The sequence below is a fragment of the Hippocampus zosterae genome, chromosome 14, assembly GCF_025434085.1.
Source record: "Hippocampus zosterae strain Florida chromosome 14, ASM2543408v3, whole genome shotgun sequence".
NCBI lineage: Eukaryota > Metazoa > Chordata > Actinopteri > Syngnathiformes > Syngnathidae > Hippocampus > Hippocampus zosterae.
Window position 1 is genome coordinate 20530654 of NC_067464.1, and position 22757 is coordinate 20553410.

Below are 22757 nucleotides of genomic sequence, written 5' to 3' on the forward strand. Positions count from 1 at the left end.
TTGGAATTCACTTGCAACTTGTTTGATTGTTGTTATAGGCTCTTTACTTTCCATTTGTATCACCTGTCTCTTCAATTTGTTATCAATTTTCCGCCTATCTCCACATCCAGGGAGGTTGGCTACAGTTCCGTGGATCTTAAATTTCTGAATGGTATGTGCAACTGTAGTCACAGGAATGTCAAGCTGCCTGGAGCTGGTCTTATGGACTTTATTTCTATCATTCTGAAGTATAATTTTTTCTCATCTACTGAAACAAGTCTCACCTTCGCTCCCTCAGGCCCACGTTTAGTGTGTGGTACACTCCATGTCACTGAACTGCCTAATGACTACTTGTCACCCTTTTGGGGACACACCATGGTTGAACACCTCCCTGTGGTCAAATTATTAACCAATTATCAATCCATTCTTGTCGTAATGTGATTTTTGTCCAGGCCTGTTTCATGAGTTGATGATGATAATGATGTTGTTGTTTTTTACATAATTCTGCTGAACCGCAATTTAAAAGCAATGTCTGATGTTCATGGGTTAATTTTCATATTTTTTGTCATTGTTACTTTGTTCAGACTCAAGTTATTTCTGTGAACACTGTGGGTTTCATTAACTGTGCGGGAGCAATTTTATACGTGTGTATGATGACAATTGCAACTTTTACAAAACAACCCCCCACCCAAAAAAAATGTTCTTGCAGTTAATACTTTGTAATTTCACAATTTGTTTTTAGGTGGCCAGTATGACAGAATGGGGGGAGTATTTTGTTTTCCATGTGATGTCCCGCGAGTTCCAGCTTGAACAACCAAAGCCCTCTGTCATCTGCCAGCATGGCGTTGACCGTCGCATCTGCGATGCTAAGGTACTTTGCTTGACACATTTAGGGAATTTGTACAGTGATTTTTCTTTTCCCCAATCCTTTACACACACATATATAAGTGGCTGGATAGCTCAGTTGGTAAGGCATCGAGACGGTGGTTCGAATCCCGCTTGGGGCAAAAATGAGCACATAACACCATCCAGTGTGGGTCCTTGGGCAGGATCCTTCACGCTAATGCCTACCTCATACAATGATGAGAGACAACAAAACGAATGACATGTTCAGACGTCGCCCGGCCAAACAAGGTCTGCGTCAGGTGCTGGGGAACCAGAGCACCTTGATGAAAAATGGGCTACTGGAACAAAGCGGAGATGGGCGAGATGCGATAACATGGCTCTGAATGCTACTACTCAAGCAACCCTAGTCAGAGGGGTTACATGCAGAGAATGTGGGCTAAATGGTTACTTCGACACCCACAGTCACGGTTGACAACGAAACAACTAGTAGCTCAGTGTTCTGCTGTTACAACTTGAGATTGATGAGGTACAACACAGGTTCCATGGTGAAGGGCCCCAGGCTGCCAGATCAGAGGAGGAGGTCATACCAGAGATTGGGAGGCAAGCCCCAATGAATGCAGATGATGAGATTGGGAGGCCAGCCCCATTGAATGAAATGCTGAGCGAGGCAGCAACTGACCTGAAAGCTAAGATCATGGCGAGAATGAAAGCTGGGCAACCTAGAAACCGATTACAACGGCTATGTGAAGTACCATCTGAAAGTCTCATAGAAAGTGTGAATGCAGCACTGAGGGCGATCCCTACTGTAACGATCACAGAAACCAATGAGCTGATATACACTTCAGCATCAGTGATCCTAGAGACTCTTGGCTATAAGAGCAACCATAGAGATACGTTACCCACCATGGAAAAGACGGTTGGAGGCTAAGAGCAAGGCGGCCCGGAAAGATGTGAGTCAATTGACGGAGGCCCAGAGAGGTGTGATGAAAAGGCCGATACCCGAGCGGTACATCCAGATGACCATACCTGAAGCACTCAAAACTGCCAAACAAAGGCTCCAAGCCTTGTCCAGCCGCCTAAAGCGGTACACGAAAGAGAATGAGGCCAGACGAATAAACAGGCTGTTCTCAACACAACCTGCGAAAGTGTACGCTCAGTGGCAGGGTCCTAACAACAGAGCTGACCCACCAAGACTGGAAACTGAAAGGTACTGGAAAGGCATATGGGAGAAGGAGGTTGCACATAACAGCAGTGCACAATGGCTGGTGACCCTGAGAGAGGAGCACAGCAACCTCCCTGAACAGAACCCAGTTACCATAACAGTGGCAGACAAACAGGAAAGAGTCTTATATATGAAGAACTGGACAGCACCAGGCCCGGACATGGTCCACACCTACTGGCTAAAGAAACTCACAGCACTCCATGAGCGCCTAGCAGTACAAATGAACCAGCTGCTGAGGGATGGGACTCACCCAGAATGGCTAAACGAAGGGCGAACGATCCTGATCATGAAGGATCCCTCGAAGCGTGTAGTCCCATCCAACTATTGGCCAATAACCTGTCTCTCCACAACATGGAAGCTCATGTCAGGCATCATTGCGGCTAAGATAAGTGGACACATGGATCAATACATGAACGAAGCACAGAAGGGCATTGGTAGAGATACCAGAGAAGCCAAACATCAGCTCCTGGTTGACAGAACAGTCGCACAAGACTGCAGGTCCCGACGTACCAACCTGTGCACAGCCTGGATTGATTACATGAAAGCCTATGATTCGATGCCACATACATGGATCACTGAATACTTGGAGTTGTATAAGCTGAACAGGACCCTAAGAGCCTTCGTTGCGAACTCGATGAGGATGTGGAAAACCACACTTGAAGCCAATGGCAAGCCACGTGATCATAGATAAAGGACGGAGGAAAGCCGTTGTGGTGGATGTAGCGGTCCCAAGTGATGGAAACATCAGAAAGAAGGAACACGAGAAACTCGCGAATACCATGGGCTCAGAGAGGAGTTGGAGAGAGCCTGGAAGGTAAAGGTGACAGTCGTGCCTGTGGCGGTCGGAGCACTCGGGGCAGTGACCCCCAAACTAGATGAGTGGTTTCAACAGATCCCGGGAACAACATCGGACATCTCAGTCCAGAAATGTGCAGTGCTGGGAACAGCAAGGATACTGCGCAGAACCCTCAAGCTTCCTGGCCTCTGGTAGAGGACCCGAGCTGAATGAGGGACGGACACCACCCAAGGGCTGAGACGAGAATTTGTATGTGTATATATATATATATATATACACACTGTATATGCTCAAAATTGTTGTATTAAATTAATTGCAAGAAACGTGTCAAGGTAATTAACACATCACACAGGCCACAGCACAAAATTTAACACAGCTACATTGCACCATCATGTCACTCCCTGTGCTCAGACCTTGTGTCAGGTTTATCCAATTTGACACTCGGGAATAAAACACAAGGAGGAGACAGGAGACTCAATTCTGGTACAAGGAGGTAACGAGGAGAAGCGTTTGGTTTCAGTTCTCGGCACGTCACCCTCACGATCTCCCCCTTCACCTCCTCATTTATTGGTAAATCTACGACATAGGTATGTCCAACCTAAAGGTTGGGAGCTGTTTAACACACACTGAACTTTTTTGACTATGTGTGTGTATGTGAGTGTAAATTACGTACATTTGTTACAAAAACATCACGTTGCAGCTGGTGTTGATGGCTCCATTCACTGTCCAACCTTGCTCACTGTTTAGTCTTAACTTTTATAAGAAAAGATAAGATAAGAAAACCTTTATTAGTCTCGCAATGGAGAAATTCCCAATTCACAGCAGCAAAGTTTTGAAAGGAAGAAGTAGAACAACAAAATATAGGAGCTGCTGGAAAGGCAGCCACTCTTGCGGTGCCATTTTGAAGTCAAAATAACAAAAATAACACAACACAACACATAGGACACAGACAGTCGTGCAATCTTCACCACTTTTCTGCATACACTTTGTTGTCTGAAGCAGTTCTAGATGAAAGAGGAGAGGATCAAAGTGTCCTTTCACCAGTGGATCAGAGACATCATGCTGAAAATGTGCACACGTCTGCTACAAGCTAAGTTTTGAAAGCAAACACGAAGCTGTAGCGTCCATTGACGAAAACAGATTAGTTCACGTCTCCTGTCCCACGTAATCCGCTTCAAACTCCAAGTTGCGACTCCCAGTTTCAAATCCGCATCAGCGCTTTCTTCTCATCGTCGGCTCCTCAAGACTTACATCCATCCAGCCGCAGACCTTTCAACAGCACCGATCTCTCCGCTGAACAAAGCGGGGCTGTGAAAAATGCTGCCCATTATAGGCGCAAGACACAAGCGCCCCGGGCCTGTCCAGAAACGACAGTCAAATGGCGCCGAAATTCCTCCCATCCAAAAACAGTGCTGGTATACCCATGCTGCCGAAAAGGCGCAACCACCGAGCACAGTCTCCTCCGTGATGAATGTCGTGGCCAAAAAATGCAGAAAAAAGTCCACATCAGGTCCACACGACGTAACAACAAACACAAAGTGACAAAACAAACACAAAAACAACAAAAAAGCAAGGCTCATGAGAGCACTTGCTAATGGCTGCCTACTCGGGCGCCATCTTGACTTATCTCTTCCCAACCACGTCCTCGGAAAGGTGTTTGCGTCCCTAAACTTCCATACAGTGCACCAAGCATTCTTGATTATAAATGTGACTATATAACTGATAAATGTGAGTACATAATGAAGAATATATCTTTATTTAAAGCAGAAGCGTTCTTCATTGCAGGCATAGTCAATTAATGATTGCAGGCATAGGCGTTCTTCTTTGCAAGCATAATCAATTTATCATGTCGGGCATAAGCTTTCTTCTTTGCGAGCATAATTAATCAATTACTCAATATCAATATAACATTAATAATAACAATAATGATAAGCGAATGTATGATAACTAAAAATAATCAACCTATCACCTTGCGCGCTTTTTCCAAGCAGCAGTGGAGCAGAAGTAAGTGTACCAAACTTGAACCCATCATCGGCCTTGCACAAACCAAAAGTACTGGACTTGTAAATGTCAGCTGTTCTGAGGCACACCATAGATTACCTTGTGCGTGTGTTCACCCTTTAAAGTCAGCATGCCTTTGCTACTACCACAGTCAACCATCAAATATGTTGTGTTTTAGTTAACCTGCATGCCGGGTCACTGTCGAACATCAGAGGAGCTCAAGTACACCATGACGAGACTGGCCATGGAGGGAGTGGACCTTTTCATTGTTGAACATGGCTGTGCTGCTAATATCAAAGTATTTAACCCACTCACTTATTATTCTATTAAATTTGAATTATCCCACAAGACTCTCCACAATGGGAGAACAACAACTGGTGTTTTTGTATCTTTTGACTGTGTCTGTCAGTGTAACACATACTACTTCTTTCCAGACGGGTATTGTACGTGTGGCCAACTGCAACCTGCATAACCAGGCAGTGGGTGAGGGGATCAGTGCTGTGGTGCAGGACCTAAACATCCAGCAGTACATTGAGCAACAGCAGCACAGTGACATGAGCAGGCTGCTGCCGGCCGGGCAGGGGCTAGTCCCAGGTCAGCCACCAAGTCTCTGCCAGCCAGCAGTGATGCGACGCTCTGTCTGGCTGGAGGCGGGTTCGATCAACCTGAACCTCATTACGGCAGACATTGCCCTGGCCGCTGACCACTCAGCCAAATGTGAAGTGCAGAGGCAATTTCTAGAACTACACGACATGCAGACCAAAAGGTACGTAAACACAACCTCTCACTGCAGTATTGCTTTTGTTACTTTATAGTGACCTGTTTCCCTCATCTTTCTTTTAAGACTCTGGTTCCTGTGGCCTGAAGAGGTTGGCATTCGAAACAAGCGCAGCCGTAATCGCTGTGGCTGCCTTGGAGGCTGCAGGTTCTTTGGAGGAACTAACATGGGCTTTGACTTTTTCAAACTGGAAGAGTTTACTCCGTCCTCCTCATCTGCATTCACTTCTTCTAGTACTGAACCTGATATGTGTTATGGTCAATCTTTGCTTCAACCTGGAGAGTGGATTATGACCAAGGAAACACCCAAAGTGGATGGTAGGAACTGATTCATTCATTCATCTTCCGAGCCGCTTGATCCTCACTAGGGTCGCGGGGGTGCTGGAGCCTATCCCAACTGTCTTCGGGCAGTAGGCGGGGGACACCCTGAATCGGTTGCCAGCCAATCGCAGGGCAGGAACTGATTCAATGAAATGTCATTTGTCTAGGAATAGAATAAATTGAGACCTAGGACAGCACATTGACCAAAGGGGTGTTCACACGGCACACATTTGCGCCGGCGCTGCACCGATGTATTTTGTTGCGATATATTTTGCACTGCAGCAAATTGTGTGGAGCGTTCACACGTACAAAGCTGCTCAGCGTGTCAGCACTGGCACAGCGTCGGTGCAGCCCCACTTGCGTTCACACGGCAGTTTCTGCAGCGGAGTAAAACGACAGAAAACAAATGAGCTGTCGTGTTGGTCCTTTTTAAAACGTATACACAACTCAAGCGACTACTGGACAGGCATGTCCTTCTCCTTCTCGGTCTCCGTGCCTTCTGCTCGAAAGTGACTGCCCCCGAAAACCTAAGTCAAAGATGACTTCACTGACACTCAGAAAAGCAAACAGGTCACGCGCCAAACAGAAACGCATTCTCGCTGTACGTAATCCACTCTTCACAAGCATTTGCTCTGGAGCAAATTTAACCCAGTTGCGTTCACACGTGCAAATTTACATCGGTGCTGCTTCGCAAACGAGCATTTGCTCTGGAGCAAAATTTTAAACCACCTCCCTGAGGTGGATCAAATTTGGTCCGATGTAAGCTGTTTTCCGGGGCTACGCCGTAGCTAATTTGCACGTGTGAACGCTCTACTGGGGCAGCCCCGGCGTAGCACCGGACCAAATCTTGCCGTGTAAACACCCCTAAAGTCAGCAAGCAGGGAGATAAGGAAAGCGGAGCAGGAGCAGAGCAAAAAGCATCCACCTTGGTCAAGAGTCAAGCAAGTCCTACAACTTGACCTGTTTCAATGTTTTTCATTAAAATAGTTTTGATTTCATAGAGTATGACCTACTAATGCAACAAATTCAATAAATTATTTTTTCAGTTCTTTTTAACCTATAAAATGCCTCGACACTTTGTTCTGCATAATAATGTGGAGTAGTGCATTTATTGTTTTTATTTTGGGGGGAAGGTACTGTTGTCATTGGGAGGTTTGTTCAGAAACATTTGAATTACCGGTATACCCTTACGATTGATGACTTGTAAATTATACTGAGCGCCAATTCCATTCACTAGTTTATGTACTTTATATCTAATCAATGTTGTTGTTTTCAGGAAGGCCTGTTGGACTGAAAACAGATACGCACTCTCCTTGCCTACCTCCTGAGGTGCCTGAGAGGCGAGGTCAGCAGCACCTTAGTCTTCAGGTACCCCAACGCTCTCAGAGCTCTGCCTCCTCCTCTGAGGAGAATAGTTCCTCCAGTGCGGCTTTGCCCCTGCTGGCTGGAGAAAGGGACAGTCCCTCGCCAAGCGTCGAACAACGCATGTTCCCTGTGAATGGCAAAAGTTCTGTCGAGTGAGTAATGTTCAGAATGCTTTTGATTGTGATACTCATTTAAAAAGGTATCATGGTTGATCAATTTTAGTCCTGCCGTGGATTTCCACTTTGACATACTAAATGTATTTTGGTTTTTTTCTTTCTTTACTTGTGCCACTCTGACAGCACTTTCCGGGATATTCCAGAGGGCTCGCCCATTTCACCAAACAACTCCCAGGAACGCACCTCTGTGCGTTCACCCCTGTGCTCTCCCCTCAAGCGCCAATCCTCAGTGCACTCTAGTCGATTAGGCAGCACCAAGAGCCTGTCAGCTGCTGTTTTCAATGACAGGCCTCCCCCAGTGCTGTCTGGAGGTGTTCAGTTCAGTGGTGATGTTTCCCGAAGTGACGAGAACGTCCTGGATTCACCACGTCAGCGTCGAAGCTATGGCTCTTTCCCCTTCACACCCTCAGCAGATTCCAACACCTTCCATCAGTACCGATCAGCCGACTCCAGCATGTCGGTGGCTGACAGCGAAGCTTACTTCTCTGCCGCTGAAGACTTTGAGCCGATTAGCAGTGCGGATGAGGGTCCAGGAACCTATCCGGGACGGAAAAAGAGGAGAAGGCAACAGATGCAGCAACCACCCCAACCGCCTTATTACATGGAGAACTACAGGTCAGTTCAATCCTGTAATTAAAAGCAATATCATCCATCTATTTGTTTACCTTGGTTTCAGTTTTGCTTTTCAGGAAGCTGAGACAAATATGACATTAGAACAGGGAAAGACTTCAAATAATGTTAAATATCGAATCGGGGTGTCGCTTGTGACTAAGCTGCGTATTGTAACGTGAAAGAGATCAATTTAATGTCTCGAAATGTCCTCTGATGTCTAAGGAAACTATTCAGTAATACATTTTTTAAAAATTATACATGGTACCGAATACCTTTCAAACTTAGTATTAATTTTGATGAAATATTTTTCATCTTGTTTAGTCGGAGCTCCATCTACCACAGTGTTGAAGGTCCTCTCACTTACGTCCTCAACGGGGAGCTGATCACTGAGCCTCGTCCTCTGCCTCTACCACCAATGCTGCCCCCATTGCCTTCCCAGCCTCTGCCAAGCCACATATCTCAGGCCTCCTTTGTATCTGCTCTTGCCATGGAGGAAGAGAGCTCAGTGGAGGCTGAAAAGACCTCAGAGCCTGGCCCAGTAACGAGACAGCCCCACGTGATGGCGTGCTACCAGAACTACCTAGCGCACTATCAGGTGTTATGTTAATCATGTATAATTGTCATGCAGACCTTAAAATACTGATTTACACTGCTCATTCAGATTCCGATTTAGACCAGCGGTCTGTGGGTCATTGGTTACCGGGCCGCACAAATAAAATAAGGAACTTAAGCTATTTCCGTATTATTTAGGAATCTGAAAGATGTTTTATTTTGAAAAAATACCGCATTCTCTGTTACATCCGTCTACAGTATGCCACTCTTGACGCAGGTCACGTCGCGCTTCTCGGTCACGTGATAGGTTACCCGGGACCTTGCAAAATGAGTTTTAAAAAAAAAACGTTTTGGGGAAGGGGAAATTGACCTATAAAATATTGTCTGACATTAAACCGGTCCGTGGGGGAAAAAAGGTTGGGGACTGCTGATTTAGACAACTTTATTATAGCCGATTTAGTTGAACCAATTCTAACCTTTTTCTTTACACTGTTTATTTTGTCTTCTATAAGGTGTCCAATTGGTCTGTCAAGCAGCCCACAAATAAGAGGACCTCTAAGTCGTCTCTACACCGTCCCTTAGATCTTGACACGCCTACAAGTGAAGAAAGCTCAGCCTCCTTTGACCAGCTCTCTGTTCCAAGCTTTAAGGTTGTTGTATATTATCTTATCAGGATAGTCAGCACATTCAATTAATTATAATGAAAATGTACATCAGCAACCACTATAGGCCAGTATGTTAATACTGACACAACTGTTTCAGGTGATAAAACACGGCCTCTCAGCCAGTTCTCTGTTAGATAGAGGCCTTCAGCTGATGGGAGATAACAACAGGTATTTAAGGCACAATTTATTATTATTATTTTTAAATAATCTGCACAGAGCTGCCAAATGTTGCGAATCGGGAAATCTCTGAGCACTAACTCCTACCACCCGTAACACTGATTGTTAATGGATATTTTTTATAATCCATCAACCGAAAGTAATGATGCCCCGGGGCCTGTCCGGTGCCGTGTCGGGCCAATAATACGCTTCAGATACTGACCAGTACTACTATTTCTTGTCTTTTCCGCTTGTCCCATGAAGGGTCACCACAGTGTAATATCTTTTTCCATCAAAGTCAATCTTTTGCATCCCTTACACCGGCGGCCCTCATATCAGCTGTCCTCACTACATCCATCAATCTTCTCTTTGATCTCTCCTTTGGAATGTCCAAACCATCCAAGTCGGCTCTCTCTAACTTTTTCTTCAAAACATCAAACCATAGCCTCTGATGAGCTAATTTCTTTTTTCCGAGTCACAGCTTTGCAATTTTATAAAGACCCACCAAGAACCAAGATCAACAGAAAAAAAAACTGTAATACCAATGCTGACAATAACTTAAAAACATTCAAGAAATAAATGAGTAATCTAAACTAACAGGGATACTTGACCAAAACATAAATAAATCCCCCAAAAAAACTTTAATGGAAAAAGTTTTTTAAAAAAACTGTTATTGTAATTATTTAATAAAAACAGCCTCGGTGGACTACTAAAGACAGGAGACATCGCATCAGCAAATGTGACCTATTAAAACTTAGAGTCCCAGAAAAAGAAAAGCCCTTTGTACCCTTCCAACAGGCCATCAGAGAATCTCACTATCGATAGGAACAGTTGTTCCTTAGCCCCATGAGGGCTGACCATGAAAACACTTCTGTTGAAAAGTAATTATCCTCAAAATCCCAAGAAAATTCCAAAGAAGTTGATATATAACATGGCTTCTCTGTCTCTCTTCGTCATCCTTTTGTGAAAATCATAGTTTGCAGAAGTATCTTACTCGCCGCCATCGATATGAGGATTGCTCCACAGTGTGTTTATCCGCACTATTAGCCAGCCGAAGCTTGTTGCTTGCAAGTGCAGCCTAAGTGGCGTCACACTTACCTTGACCACCGACAAAGCTTTGTACGACTGTCCCTGGCGGTTTTGGTGAGGCAAAAAAAACTGCAAATTTGCCTCACAAACTGCAATGCGATATTGCTTTTTTCTAGCTTTGTCTATTTTGTCCTTATCTACGTTGATTCAGGCTGCGACTGTGTCTACCATTACATGGTTGATACAATAAATCCGTAATCATTTAAGCCATAATTTCGTTCATTACAGTTTAGAACAGTGCTTCTTAACCTTGTTTGGGGTACCAAACCCAACCAGTTCATATGCACGCTGACCGAACCCTTCATTAGTGAAAAACAAAAATAGGACTTTTTACCAATTCAAGACATTAAAAAAACACATTTATGAAAAACAGAAAAAGTAAATAAAATTACATGGCATAAGTATTGTTTTGTTTTTTGGCTTTTTTGTATGATGTACTATTGCGACAGTCACATGGTGATTACTGTCCATCCATCCATCATCTACCGCTTATCCGGGGCCGGGTCGCGGCGGCAACAGCTTTAGCAGGGAAGCCCAGACTTCCCTCTCCCTAGCTACTTCCGTGTCCTGGATCTTCCTCTGGGTTTCCTCCCGGTGGGACATGCCCGGAACACCTCACCAGGGAGGCGCTCAGGAGGCATCCGAATCAGATGCCCAAGCCACCTCATCTGGCTCCTCTTATATCCGGGATCTCGTTCTTTCGGTCACGACCCATAGCTTGTGACCATAGATGAGGGTTGGAACGTAGATCGACCGGTAAATTGAGAGCTTCGCCCTTTGGCTCAGCTCCTTCTTCACCACGACAGACCGATACAATGTCCGCATCACAGCAGACACTGCACCGATTGGTGATTACTGAGTGAACTAAATTTCCCTGCAGCCAGTGATGACCAAGCGGGCATGTCATAACTAATTGACATGTTGAGTCAAGTATGCCTTAACCTCCATGGCAGAGGCTCCGTCGAATACCTGAGACCGATTCACCAAACCCCTGGGGTTCGATCGAACCCAGGTTAAGAACTACTGGTTTACAGTAATGATTATGTTGTGCAATTGAACAGGATGCAGAATTCCTGATATCCTATGACTTAATATGCTGTAACTGTTCCACTGTAATGTTTTTGTGATTTTTTTTTTTTAATGCAGAGATTTAGATAAATTGTTCTGAAAGTGAATTTCTATATGCTGGCAGCTCTGTTGTGCAACCGTGTCTCTGTGTCTCCAGCAACAGCGAGAGAATTTTTAGTCAAATATCTTGATTTTTCTCCAGTACGCCGTATACTCCCCTGGATAAAAGAGCTATGGAGAATACTGATGAGGACACGACAACGGATGACTGGTCTCTGGAGCAGCCTTTAGCTCAGACCAGGACCACAGCCATAGTGGAGGTGAAGGGGCCCATCAATGTGGTGCTTACACCCCTCGTGGCTGAATGCCTGGACAGGTAGGAAACTGTCATTCGTCCTGTTATTAATTTTTAAAAAAATGAAAATGTCACCAGTCAGCAGCAAGACATCTCCGGACACCAGTGTGAATATTTTATTGCTCATTAGGTGTGAAAACTACAATCATGTTTATGGATGTAAGATATCTTGCCTCAGGCTGAAGTGTTGCCACTATCTCTCCTGACAGTGTGTTTCCACTTGGATTTAAGATTCGGGGCAGTTAAGACTTTGAAAAGACTGCTTTACCAATATTGTTGGTGCCAGTATTATCATTCTATTGTTTTGAAAGGAAATGCTTTGAAATATCTGGCCATGTTACAGCCCATGTTTGTATTTTATTGGTTTCAGGTACATCGAGTCCATGGTCCACTTTGCCAGTATTCGTCATCCTGCAGCCATTCTAGATGACCTGCATGGGAAAGTTCTCAATGAGGCTTATCAGATCAGCAAATCTACAGTTACTGAATCTGTAAGTAAAACAAGAGTACAAAGGGGAAATCGCGATGGTTCGAATTGCTCTTCTTTAAATAGGGCTTCTTCATCCGCTAAGTTTTAAAAATGAGGGTAGTTTGGATGCAGTCTCATTGTTGTGAATCTGTATCAACGCAGAGCCAAGCATTCAAACAGGAGCACAAGCTTTCCAGGAATGAGGGCACGACCCACGGCTCCCTCAATATCTCCCATGGACAGACGGACCTGTCTGTCAAACCAGATAATGTGAAAATCAAGGGCCTCCAAGCTAATGTCTCCATCCCGAAGGTAAACATCAGGACAAACAATTATGAGAGGTTCAATATTTTGTAAAATATCTGATAAACAGCAACCACCGTCATCAGCTGAGTAAATATATTTTACATGTAAATTAGCAAAAAGGTCTTTCTTATTGTGCAGTACTACAAGAGAGAAAGTTTGGTGGTCATTGTATGGATACCAAACTACATATTTGAAATCGACCCCCCCAAGCATGAAGCACTCCTCCAAAAAAATGAGCAACTTCGCTACTTTCATACCGAGATATTCCGTGGAAACTGTATTCTGAAAATAAAAAACTAACTTGGAATGGTAAACAGTGGTTGTCATTTACACCAGGGGTCCCCAACCTTTTTTGGCCTTTTTTGGCTTTTTTGGCCCAGACAATATTTTCAGGGACAGGCCTTTAAAGTGTGACAATAAAATAACATGATATGCATGAAAAATGGTATTTTCGTAACATTAATAATAAACACAAATCATGACATGAGGAACATCCTATCCGATCGCAACACTCTCTGGTCGTTTAATCGTGCTTTCAAAAGAAGATGCACCGCAAATACAAAGTGCATGAAAAATTCTACTTATCATCGCCGCATATTATGCAGAGTGGGCTTGGTGCATGGGAATCTCCCGTTGAGCTAAATCTGTATTTTAAGTAGGACACCCGATACTGTCTATTAAATTGAGCCTTCTTTTTCTTGGAAGTCGTAGTCTCCTCTTCTGTCTCCTAGCTGAGCCTTTTCCCCTTCCCAAAGAAACTTTCTAAAGACGTTTGTTTTTTACAAATTTTACTAGCTCCTGGGTTTCATTTTAGCGGTAACCTATCACGTGATCGAGAAGTATGCCTTGAACTGCATCAAGAGTGACATACTGTCGACGGACGTAGCAGAGAAGCCAGTAATTTTTCAGAATAAAACATCTTTCAGATTCCTAAATAAATCAAATGGAAGTAATGTAAGTTCTTTATTCTTTCTGTGCGCCCCAATACTAAATGACCCACAGACCGGTACTGGTCCGCAGCTCGGGGGTTGGGCACCACTGATTTACACAGCGTTAATTATGAGGCACGGTAGACACCAACAAATAATCAACATTGGCTAATCAGCATTGGCTTCACAAAGTACATAGTGCCTGGAGCTGAATTTTGCGTCATTCAAATTCTGTCCACTCACACGTAAGCGGACACCAAATAAATAGTGTGTGCAACAAGCGTGAAATAATTTATCAATTTGATTTCATGTTTGTTACCAATAAAAGGTAACCCACACTGTAAATAACTAAGTAAATAAACATTTTGAAATGTTAACATTGTATTTTCCAGCAAACCCATTGAACTTTCGAGTCCGAGTACACAGTACATTTCAGTAGTAGGCTGTGAGTGCCACCTTGTGAAGACACGTGGTAATGACATCACACTTTTTTTTCTGGATAACTATATTATGGTCGGCGTGGGAGTGTTGGATTGACATTCTGCTGTTATTGGTGACAACTGACAGCTATTTTTCACCGCTCAAAATACATTCATATGCAAACAACAACACAAATCTCAGTCAAGTTTATTCTACCTCTGCCGTATGTGTGCAATATCGTAAGTAAATTCTGGTGATTAATTTCAAAGTGACGAAAATACAGTGATCCCTTACTATGTCGCGCTTCATTTCTCGCGGATCCAGTACATCGCTTTTTTCCCCCCAAAGTACAGTATTCAGAAAAAAATGCCGAATGACCCAGAGGTTCTGAACATGCCTGTACGCGTGATTGGTTCCTGGCACGACGTTGACCAATGACAGCACAAGTGGATTTATCACTTGTGTCTTGCCACGCTGTTGACTCTCTGATCGTTGTGTCTCGTCACGCTGTTCACTCACGTACGTCTGCCTCTTTCTCTGTCATACTTTTCTGTTGTGTTTGCTACATGAGCGGCGGGGACGGAGGGGGGGGGGGAGAGAGAGAGAGAGAGAGAGAGAGAGAGAGAGAGAGAGAATTAAAATACTGTAAGCTTTTATTGTTTGTCAAGCAAGAACATGTACAGGATCACGTTTGTTGAATTATATTAACATCTGTTGTGTTATTATTCTTTTTTCCATTTAGGTGAACCTTTGTCTCCTTCAGGCTTCGGTAGAGGAGGGTTTTCCATCCTGCTCCAGTAAGTGTGTCACCCATGTGTCTCTTGTGGCGCTGTGCTTTGACAGGATTGCCACCCAGTTCAGGATGAATAGGTGAGGCCTTGACTATTCAGCGTTTGTGGGCGTGTGTGCCTTTTTCTTGTCTTCCATGTCTATGTGTGTCCTCACCCCACCCTCTTCTGGGGGCTGAAGATTCAGGTCAATAACAGATTGTCATCATACTTTGTACAAATGATTTTCGGCGAAATACTTTTACGGGTAAGGTTAAATAAAATTCACTGATTCTGCAACGCTTGATGGTGATAGGATTTTGTAATCTCAAACTGATACAGTTAATATATGACATGAATCAAAATAAGAAAAAAATAAGTTATACTTTCTCAGTTACAATTTGTAACTGAGAAAGTATAACTTTTTTTTTTACTTTTGTAACTTAAAGTAAAAATGTCTCTCAATTTTAGGCAGTACACTTCACTACACAGCACTACTACCACACTCATTAAAAAAAAAATACAATACAATACATGCTGATTTATATAGCACAGCTGTAACAAAGCGCTTAACAAAACAGTTAACATAAAGTAAAATAATAAACTACACATAACATAAAACACAGACATATTTAATTAAAATGTATTCTAATTAGTTGGAAAAGAAAATGGCAGCAACATGTATTTTTGAAATGCAGATCTTAAACTGTAAATGTGTTGTACTTCAAAATGACATACACTTAACAAGTGTACTACCAAACAAAAATGAAGATGAAGCGCAGGGTGACTCGCATATGGAAGACAATCACTGCTGCAGCAAATGCAAGCTCTCACTTTTCTGAGTTGTCTTTTCTCGCCATCTTGATCTGAGAGGGACTTTTCCCTGTTAACTCAATACCTTTCTGTTGTCTGAACTTGATTGGCTTTGTAAAGAGAGAGAGACTTCTTTTTTTCCCACCAGGGGAATTGTTGAAGAAACCCCCAACACCACAGAACATGGGCGACCCTCTGTTATGTTGGAGAAGTATGCTGCTGCCACTAAGATGCAGCCTCAGTCATCTGGCTCATTACGTTCTAACGCTGGCATTGAGAAAGGCAAAGAAATAGCCGCAAGGCTCAACATCCACCGTATCCATAGTCAGCTTCGAGGCCTTGACTCCACAGGTTGGTATTTGGTTTTAAATGTAATGAGTTCTGTGTTGCTCTTTTTGTGAACTGTTGTTTTCTTTTCATTTGCCTACATCCATAGATATTGGCACCTGTGCCATCACAGCCATCCCTATTGAGAAGTCCAAAGTGCTGTTTGGCCTTGACGAAACTGAGGAATTTGCTCTTGTCGACGAGACAGACATTCATGGCAGCTCTGGTGACCTCAATCGTTCTGCCACTTCTCTTGAGAAATGGGGCTGGATCATGTTTGAATGTGGCATCGAGAACCTGACAGTCAAAGGTAAACCAAATCTTGAACCAGAACACCCCCACTGTTGTTTGTGTGTGTGTGTGTGTGTGTGTGTGTGTGTGTGTGTGTGTGTGTGTGTGTGTGTGTGTGTGTGTGTGTGTGTGTGTGTGTGTGTGTGTGTGTGTGTGTGTGTGTGTGTGTGTGTGTGTGTGTGTGTGTGTGTGTGTGTGTGTGTGTGTGTGTGTGTGTGTGTGTGTGTGTGTGTGTGTGTGTGTGTGTGTGTGTGTGTGTGTGTGTGTGTGTGTGTGTGTGTGTGTGTGTGTGTGTGTGTGTGTGTGCGTGATTTATATTTTTATTGCCTGTGTAACTTGGAGTACTGGTATATAACCCTATAGGTGGTCGTCAATCAGGAGCCATTCTTTACAACACATTTGGCGTGATGGGCTGCTCAGATACTGGTGGGAAAGCAGAAATCCCTAAGTCCAATGGGTCGACAGGTTCTCAGACTGGGAGTGGTTACAGCACTGATGTGTCTGATGACAACTTACCACGTGATATGCTTAGCCCCCCCTCTGATGTCAATGGCCACTCTGACTCGGATGATCAGGTAAACCAGCAGGATGTGAATTGGAAATTACCTTTGTCGTGTTCTCTGATGTGTCACAACGTAATTGTTTCTAGAGATGAGTGATCCCTGTGATTTTTACAGTCACACCGGTGCTACTGCAGCTTCTGTCCATCGAGTGACATAAATATGTTAGACAATTCCTTAACCTCCAACCATTACCTCCTGGTTATGAAACAACTTAGTGTACCCCCCACTTCACCACCAAAGTTTATGGTGATGTGAACTTGACCAGTTTGATTCTTTGTTTATTTATGTATTTTTTAAAAAATTGTTCACTTTTGAAGTTAAGGTTGCAATTGATGTCACAACAATACTATACCAAGCTCAGATATGCTCTCACCAAAATAGAACAACATTCTTGTGGTTCCTACATATCTCCAAGACACGACGGGGCTGATCAGAATTTTGAGGCTGATTGCCCATCCGCAAGTTACTGTTTCGGAAAATAAAGATAACCCATCACAGATCCAATCAGATGATAGAACGATATATCTACCCCGAATTTGGACTTGCCGTTCTCTCGCAATTCATGGCAACCACTCTTGACTTCGCTCTCAACTTGTATTCAGTTGCAATTTTGATGCAGATTGGTTTATTACAAACATCATACATGCAGCTACGATACAAGCTCCATCTGTTATTTTATAATGTGTACATTTCAACACGGCAGCCCCTCAGAGTGAAGGCTCGATCAATACCTATTTTCTATCAATCAATATCTATGCGCCGACGGCCACATAACTGGCCATGGGCTGTCACATGACTATTAGAACGTCATTCCCATGCAGTTATTTGAAGCATTATAGCCTACTATACATCCATGCATTTTCTGATCCGCTTTATCCCCACAATTATTCTGAAGTAAAACATTCTGCAAAGAAGAGTGGGCCAAAATAGCTCTACAACAATGTGAAAAATGAATTACCAATGGTTGGAAAACACTTCATGTTAGGAGTTGCAGATGAAGGTGGCCCAACCACTTCTTAAATTTCAGAGGCAATTACTTCTTCACACAATGCTAGGTAGGTCTGATATTTACACTTTTCACTTATTCACAGCATGTTTATTCAATTTTCCTCTTGCGACCACATCCAGGGAGGTTGGCTACAGTTTTGTGAATCTTAGATTTTGTAATAATACTGTGCCGTGAAAAAGTATCTGCCCCCTTCCTGATTTCTGTGTTCTGAGCATATTTATCACACATAGGTTTCAGTTCATCAAACCAATTTTAATGTCACACATGCAGAGACAACCCAAGGGAAAAAATGAGTTTTAAAATGCCTTTATTAAGGCACAAAAAAATCCAAACCTACCTGACCCGATGTGAAAATGTATTTGCCCTTTAAACCTCCTAATGAATTGTGCCAACCTTGGCAGAAATACCGAAATCAAGCATTTCGATAATTGAGTCTTTCACATCGCTGTGGAGGAATGTTGGTCCACTCTTTGTAGAATTGATTCAACTCCGCCATATTGGAGAGTTTTCGAGCACGAACTGCTCATTTGAGGTCATACCGCAGCATCTCAATCGGATTCAAATCCGGACTGTGACTTGGCCACTCCAAAACCGCAATTTTTTTATTTTTTTTATTTTTAGCCATTCAGAGGTGGACTTGCTGGTATGTTTCAGATCATTGTTCTGTTGCGTGAAACATCATGTTATGCTTGAGGTTTGGATTAATTTAACTGTATACAGTACTGATCGCCAAGCCAATGGCACTGGTCGTACCCAGTCCACAGCGCTCACCAACCGCCGCCCAACACCTGTAATTAGTCCCGACATTTAAAGGTGAACTTTTGCTAAGTGCAGAATGTAGGCATAATGTATCCCTTCCTATCGTTACAACATACGCCACCTTTCAGTATGTTGTAAGAGACATCTAGAATGCTAGAAAATGTAGAGAGACTGACTAAAAGATATTTTCCTCAGCTGCTCAAATGAATGCATTGTGTGTTGGATATTAACGTGTTTTAGTTGTGATACAATAACTACAAGAAAGTCATTGTAACGGCGCAATGGTGAATCAGATATTTAATCATTCCTTGTCATTTGTTTCTATGCCGGTCTTCAAAATATGAAGCCCTATGATAAAATGACTGGCTCAGTCTGTGGCACCACTGATCTGTACAGCGGAAGGCACAACTTATTTTCCTGATGCACCTCCATACATATTTAAGTTAAAAAAGATCATGTTCTGATTAAATTACTTTTATGGGATTCATTTTTTTACAAGAAACGCGCTGTACTTCAAGTCCAAAGTGTAGTGTGGTAGACAGAGCATAGCACATTTTCTGACTAGCTATGGCACATCTACTATATGAGGTAATATTTCAAATGGGTTTACTAAGCATTTACAAGTCTCAAGAAAAATCCATGCTTCATGATTGACATCCAGCTTCAGACAGCAGAGAATCATGCCTCTTTGGTTGCTGATAACGCAATCTGGATTTGAGCGTGCGCGTAGGTGAAAAGTGCACAAGCCCAGGCACGTAAAAAAAAAAGGGCTTACGTTTGAACGAGGGAATATAAATAAAGTTGGTGTCTTGATGTGCTTTGCAAACAAGGCGTAGAAGTCCGATGGTAGCTGTTGAGTGAGTAAAGCAGGCAAAAGGAAGAAAAATAAGGCAGTACTTATTCTTATGACAGATGTGCCGTTGTTGGTGGCAAACGCAGTTGAATATTACCCCTGCTCCAAAGTAAATAATAATAATGATACAATACAATACAATACATGCTGATTTATATAGCGCTTTCACAACAGCGGCAGCTGTAACAAAGCGCTTTACAAAACAGTTAACATAAAGTAAAATAATAAACACAACACATAACATAAAACACAGTCATGCAGTCCTAACCACTTTTCCGTCACATGCTTAGTTGTTTGAAGCAGTTTGAGATGAAAGAGGAGAGAATCAAAGTGTCCTTTAACCAGTGGATCAGAGACGTCATGCTCAAAATGTGCACACGTCGGCTACAAGCTAAGTTTCAAAGTCAACAAGAAGCTGTAGCATCCATTGACGAAAAAAGAGATTGGTTCACTTCTCCTGTCCCATGGAAATCCATTTCAATTCCAAGTGGCGACTCACGGTTTCAAATACGCATCGGCGCACTTCGCCAAGGCTCCTCTCTCCTCATCCTCAACTTCAGCGGCCATCCATCCAACCGCACCAACGCCAACTGTCCAACAGCGCTGACATAGCCACTGAACAAATCGGGGTTGTGAAAAATGCTGCCCATTACTGGCGCAAAAAACACAAGCGCCCCAGGTCTGTCCAGCACCGACAGTCAATGGCTCCGACATTCCTCCCAATCAAAATCTGTGCTGGTACAGGCGTGCTGCCGAGAAGGCGCAACCACCAAGCACAGATACTGCTCCTTTGACGAATGTCGTGGCCAAAAAGCGCTGAAAACACTCCATATCGGGTCCACACAATGAAACAACAAACAACATGTGACAAAACAAAAGACAAAAACAGCACAAAAGAACAAAAAAGCAAGGCTCTTGAAGAGCACTTGCCGAAGGCTGCCTACTCGGGCGCCATCTTGGGAAAAAAAAAAAGATCTAGTATGAGGATTTTGAAATCCTATACAAAACGTATGATATGATAGCAGAAGTACGACTCATACTTCAGATGTCGAAACCTTTGAGTTAAATGTTGATTTGCTCTTCTACAGCCTTTATGCAGTGAATTGTGTCAAAATGCCTTTGATTTGATTTGAAATGCATACTAACTCCATCAAAATGAGTCATATGAGATTTACTTGATGTGCCATAATTTAATGTGCAGGATGAAGGGGTTGAGTCAGACGACCTAAAGAAAGACCTTCCACTCATGCCTCCACCGCCCGACTCCAGCAGCATGAAACTGACAATCCGTGAGATTTGGTTCAGTTTTGCTGCTCCCACCAATGTGCGATCGCCTTCACAGGCGATCTCTAGGTAATGATGTCACATATTCAGCGAAATGCTTTCATGCTGTTGGTGAAGTTTACTAGCATGCTAAAACACAGATGCATTTCTAGTGGGGAAGCACATGGCACATATTTATACACAGAGTCTGCCATTTAAATCCAGCTTGCGATTTTTATTTGTTCTGGTTTGAATCATGGCTTAAAGTAACAGTTAACCACGCCCCCAAAAAGGTACTGTATCAGCAAAAATGATTTGCGCATTAAGCATTGTGGTCGTACTCTGTTGAATGGGGTTGATGAGACACCTGTTCATGATTACAGTTTCATCTGCTACTGCTTTGGTGCCATTCTCAATGTCTTTACTCAGTTTGAACGTGCAAAATAAAGAAAGATGTATTAAGCTGGCACAGTCTGGGACAGAATTAGATTTTAAACCACAATGACAGAAAACTTGAACATGTACTTTTGTGCAATCAAGAATATTGATAACCCAATGTGGAATTGTCCCCTAGTCAGACTTTTTTTTTTTTCCAATAAACTTTTCAAAGGTAACATGTCTTCTGAATTGTCATCACATGAATTTGCCAAGTGTTACTTGCCAAATTAAACATTTTTTTTTAATCATCTTTCATTTTTCTAGGCAGTTGAATCTGCTCAGCACTGCCACTCCAGCCATCGGAGCCTGGCTAGTGCCCATCGACCAGCTCAAATCTTCTCTTCGCAAACTGGACATGGAGGGCACGCTTCGCGTTTGTGCCGTCATGGGCTGCATTATGACAGAGGCTCTTGAAGTCAGTAGTTCAATCATTGGCTCTGAAGTGTGCAGCCATTTCGTTCAACCACTAAATTCTGCCATCTTGCAGAAAAAGAGCATCCACATCCCAATCCGAAGCAAGTACAATCGCGTGACCAAGCGAGCACACTACTTGCATGAGAATCCCTCATGTATGCTTTGCAACATTCTTCACCGCTATCTGCAACAGGCAGACTATTCTGTCATCGAGGAGGCTACCATGGTTAGTACAAGTTTTACGCACTTCTTTCCTAGTGCAACTTCAAGAAGCAATACAGTATCTTTACATCCGCTCCTATACTTTTTGTTCTTCTACTTTCTTACTTTCATAACGTTGCTGCTGTAAATTGGGAATTTCTCCATTGTGAGACAAATAAAGGTTTTCTTATTATTCTTACTACTGTTTGGTAACTGCAATTTTAATTCTCTTGGGGTGCCCTTTTTATTACAAACAAACATATGATGTAGTTCTTGTGTCAATATTTTTCCTCTTCCTTTGTATTGCAGAATGATGGAGTCCCGGCCTTAGTGACTCTTAAAAAGGGTCTTGTGGCTTTGGCTCGACAGTGGATGAAATTCATTGTGGTTACTCAGGGATTCAAAGCCATTGGTCTGATGAGGCCCAATCAGCTTACTAAACCGAAGGAACCTCAGCAAAATCTGGTTGAGACGATCCTGGGCTTGGACAACGGTGCAGCACTGCAAAGTGACACAAGTGGAGATGGAGCTGAATTTGAATATGATGCAGGTGGGGGGTGGTGTTTAGAATTAAATGGTATTACATTTTTTTTTTGCATTAAAAAAATAATAATTCAAAAGGCCAGTAATATTTTCGCCCCAGATTATCAAAATCAGTTGAAACTGTAAGCGGTCACTTATTGCTAGTAAATGTATTGCCTTTATTAACTTCTGACCTCATGTGAGTTCATGTGAGGGCTAACTCAGGTTTTGCCGCTGTCACTCGTTTGGGGTTTGATTTGATATCTTTCCTGCAAAGCCACAGTGAGTGAACACACCATGCTACTGGAGGCAGCGTGCAGTCGTCCACCACCAAAAGAGGGAAACTCTGGTCCTGTCAGTGGAGTGGAGATCATGAGGAAACTCTCCAAGTCTCATACACACAGCGAGTCTGCACTGCGCATAAAGGTTAAAA

At 43.1% G+C, this 22757-nt stretch overlaps 1 protein-coding gene across 13 annotated transcripts in view; it reads left to right on the forward strand.

Annotated features, from left to right (window-relative positions):
• The window catches only part of kiaa1109 (KIAA1109 ortholog), a 109174-nt gene that overhangs the window by 26355 nt on the left and 60062 nt on the right, over positions 1-22757 (forward strand). For 12 of the 13 annotated variants that reach the window (XM_052085622.1, XM_052085628.1, XM_052085624.1 and 9 more), the window contains 21 exons: positions 722-850; positions 5023-5142; positions 5279-5610; positions 5689-5939; positions 7219-7459; positions 7607-8098; positions 8417-8690; positions 9160-9297; positions 9410-9480; positions 11828-12001; positions 12351-12471; positions 12612-12761; positions 14847-14974; positions 15833-16035; positions 16121-16321; positions 16666-16877; positions 20688-20839; positions 21452-21602; positions 21675-21827; positions 22112-22352; positions 22602-22750. In XM_052085622.1, the coding sequence (XP_051941582.1) occupies positions 722-850; positions 5023-5142; positions 5279-5610; positions 5689-5939; positions 7219-7459; positions 7607-8098; positions 8417-8690; positions 9160-9297; positions 9410-9480; positions 11828-12001; positions 12351-12471; positions 12612-12761; positions 14847-14974; positions 15833-16035; positions 16121-16321; positions 16666-16877; positions 20688-20839; positions 21452-21602; positions 21675-21827; positions 22112-22352; positions 22602-22750 (4083 nt within the window). The remainder of the gene's footprint in view (positions 1-721; positions 851-5022; positions 5143-5278; positions 5611-5688; positions 5940-7218; positions 7460-7606; positions 8099-8416; positions 8691-9159; positions 9298-9409; positions 9481-11827; positions 12002-12350; positions 12472-12611; positions 12762-14846; positions 14975-15832; positions 16036-16120; positions 16322-16665; positions 16878-20687; positions 20840-21451; positions 21603-21674; positions 21828-22111; positions 22353-22601; positions 22751-22757) is intronic. The other variant, XM_052085623.1, reaches the window with a different exon arrangement.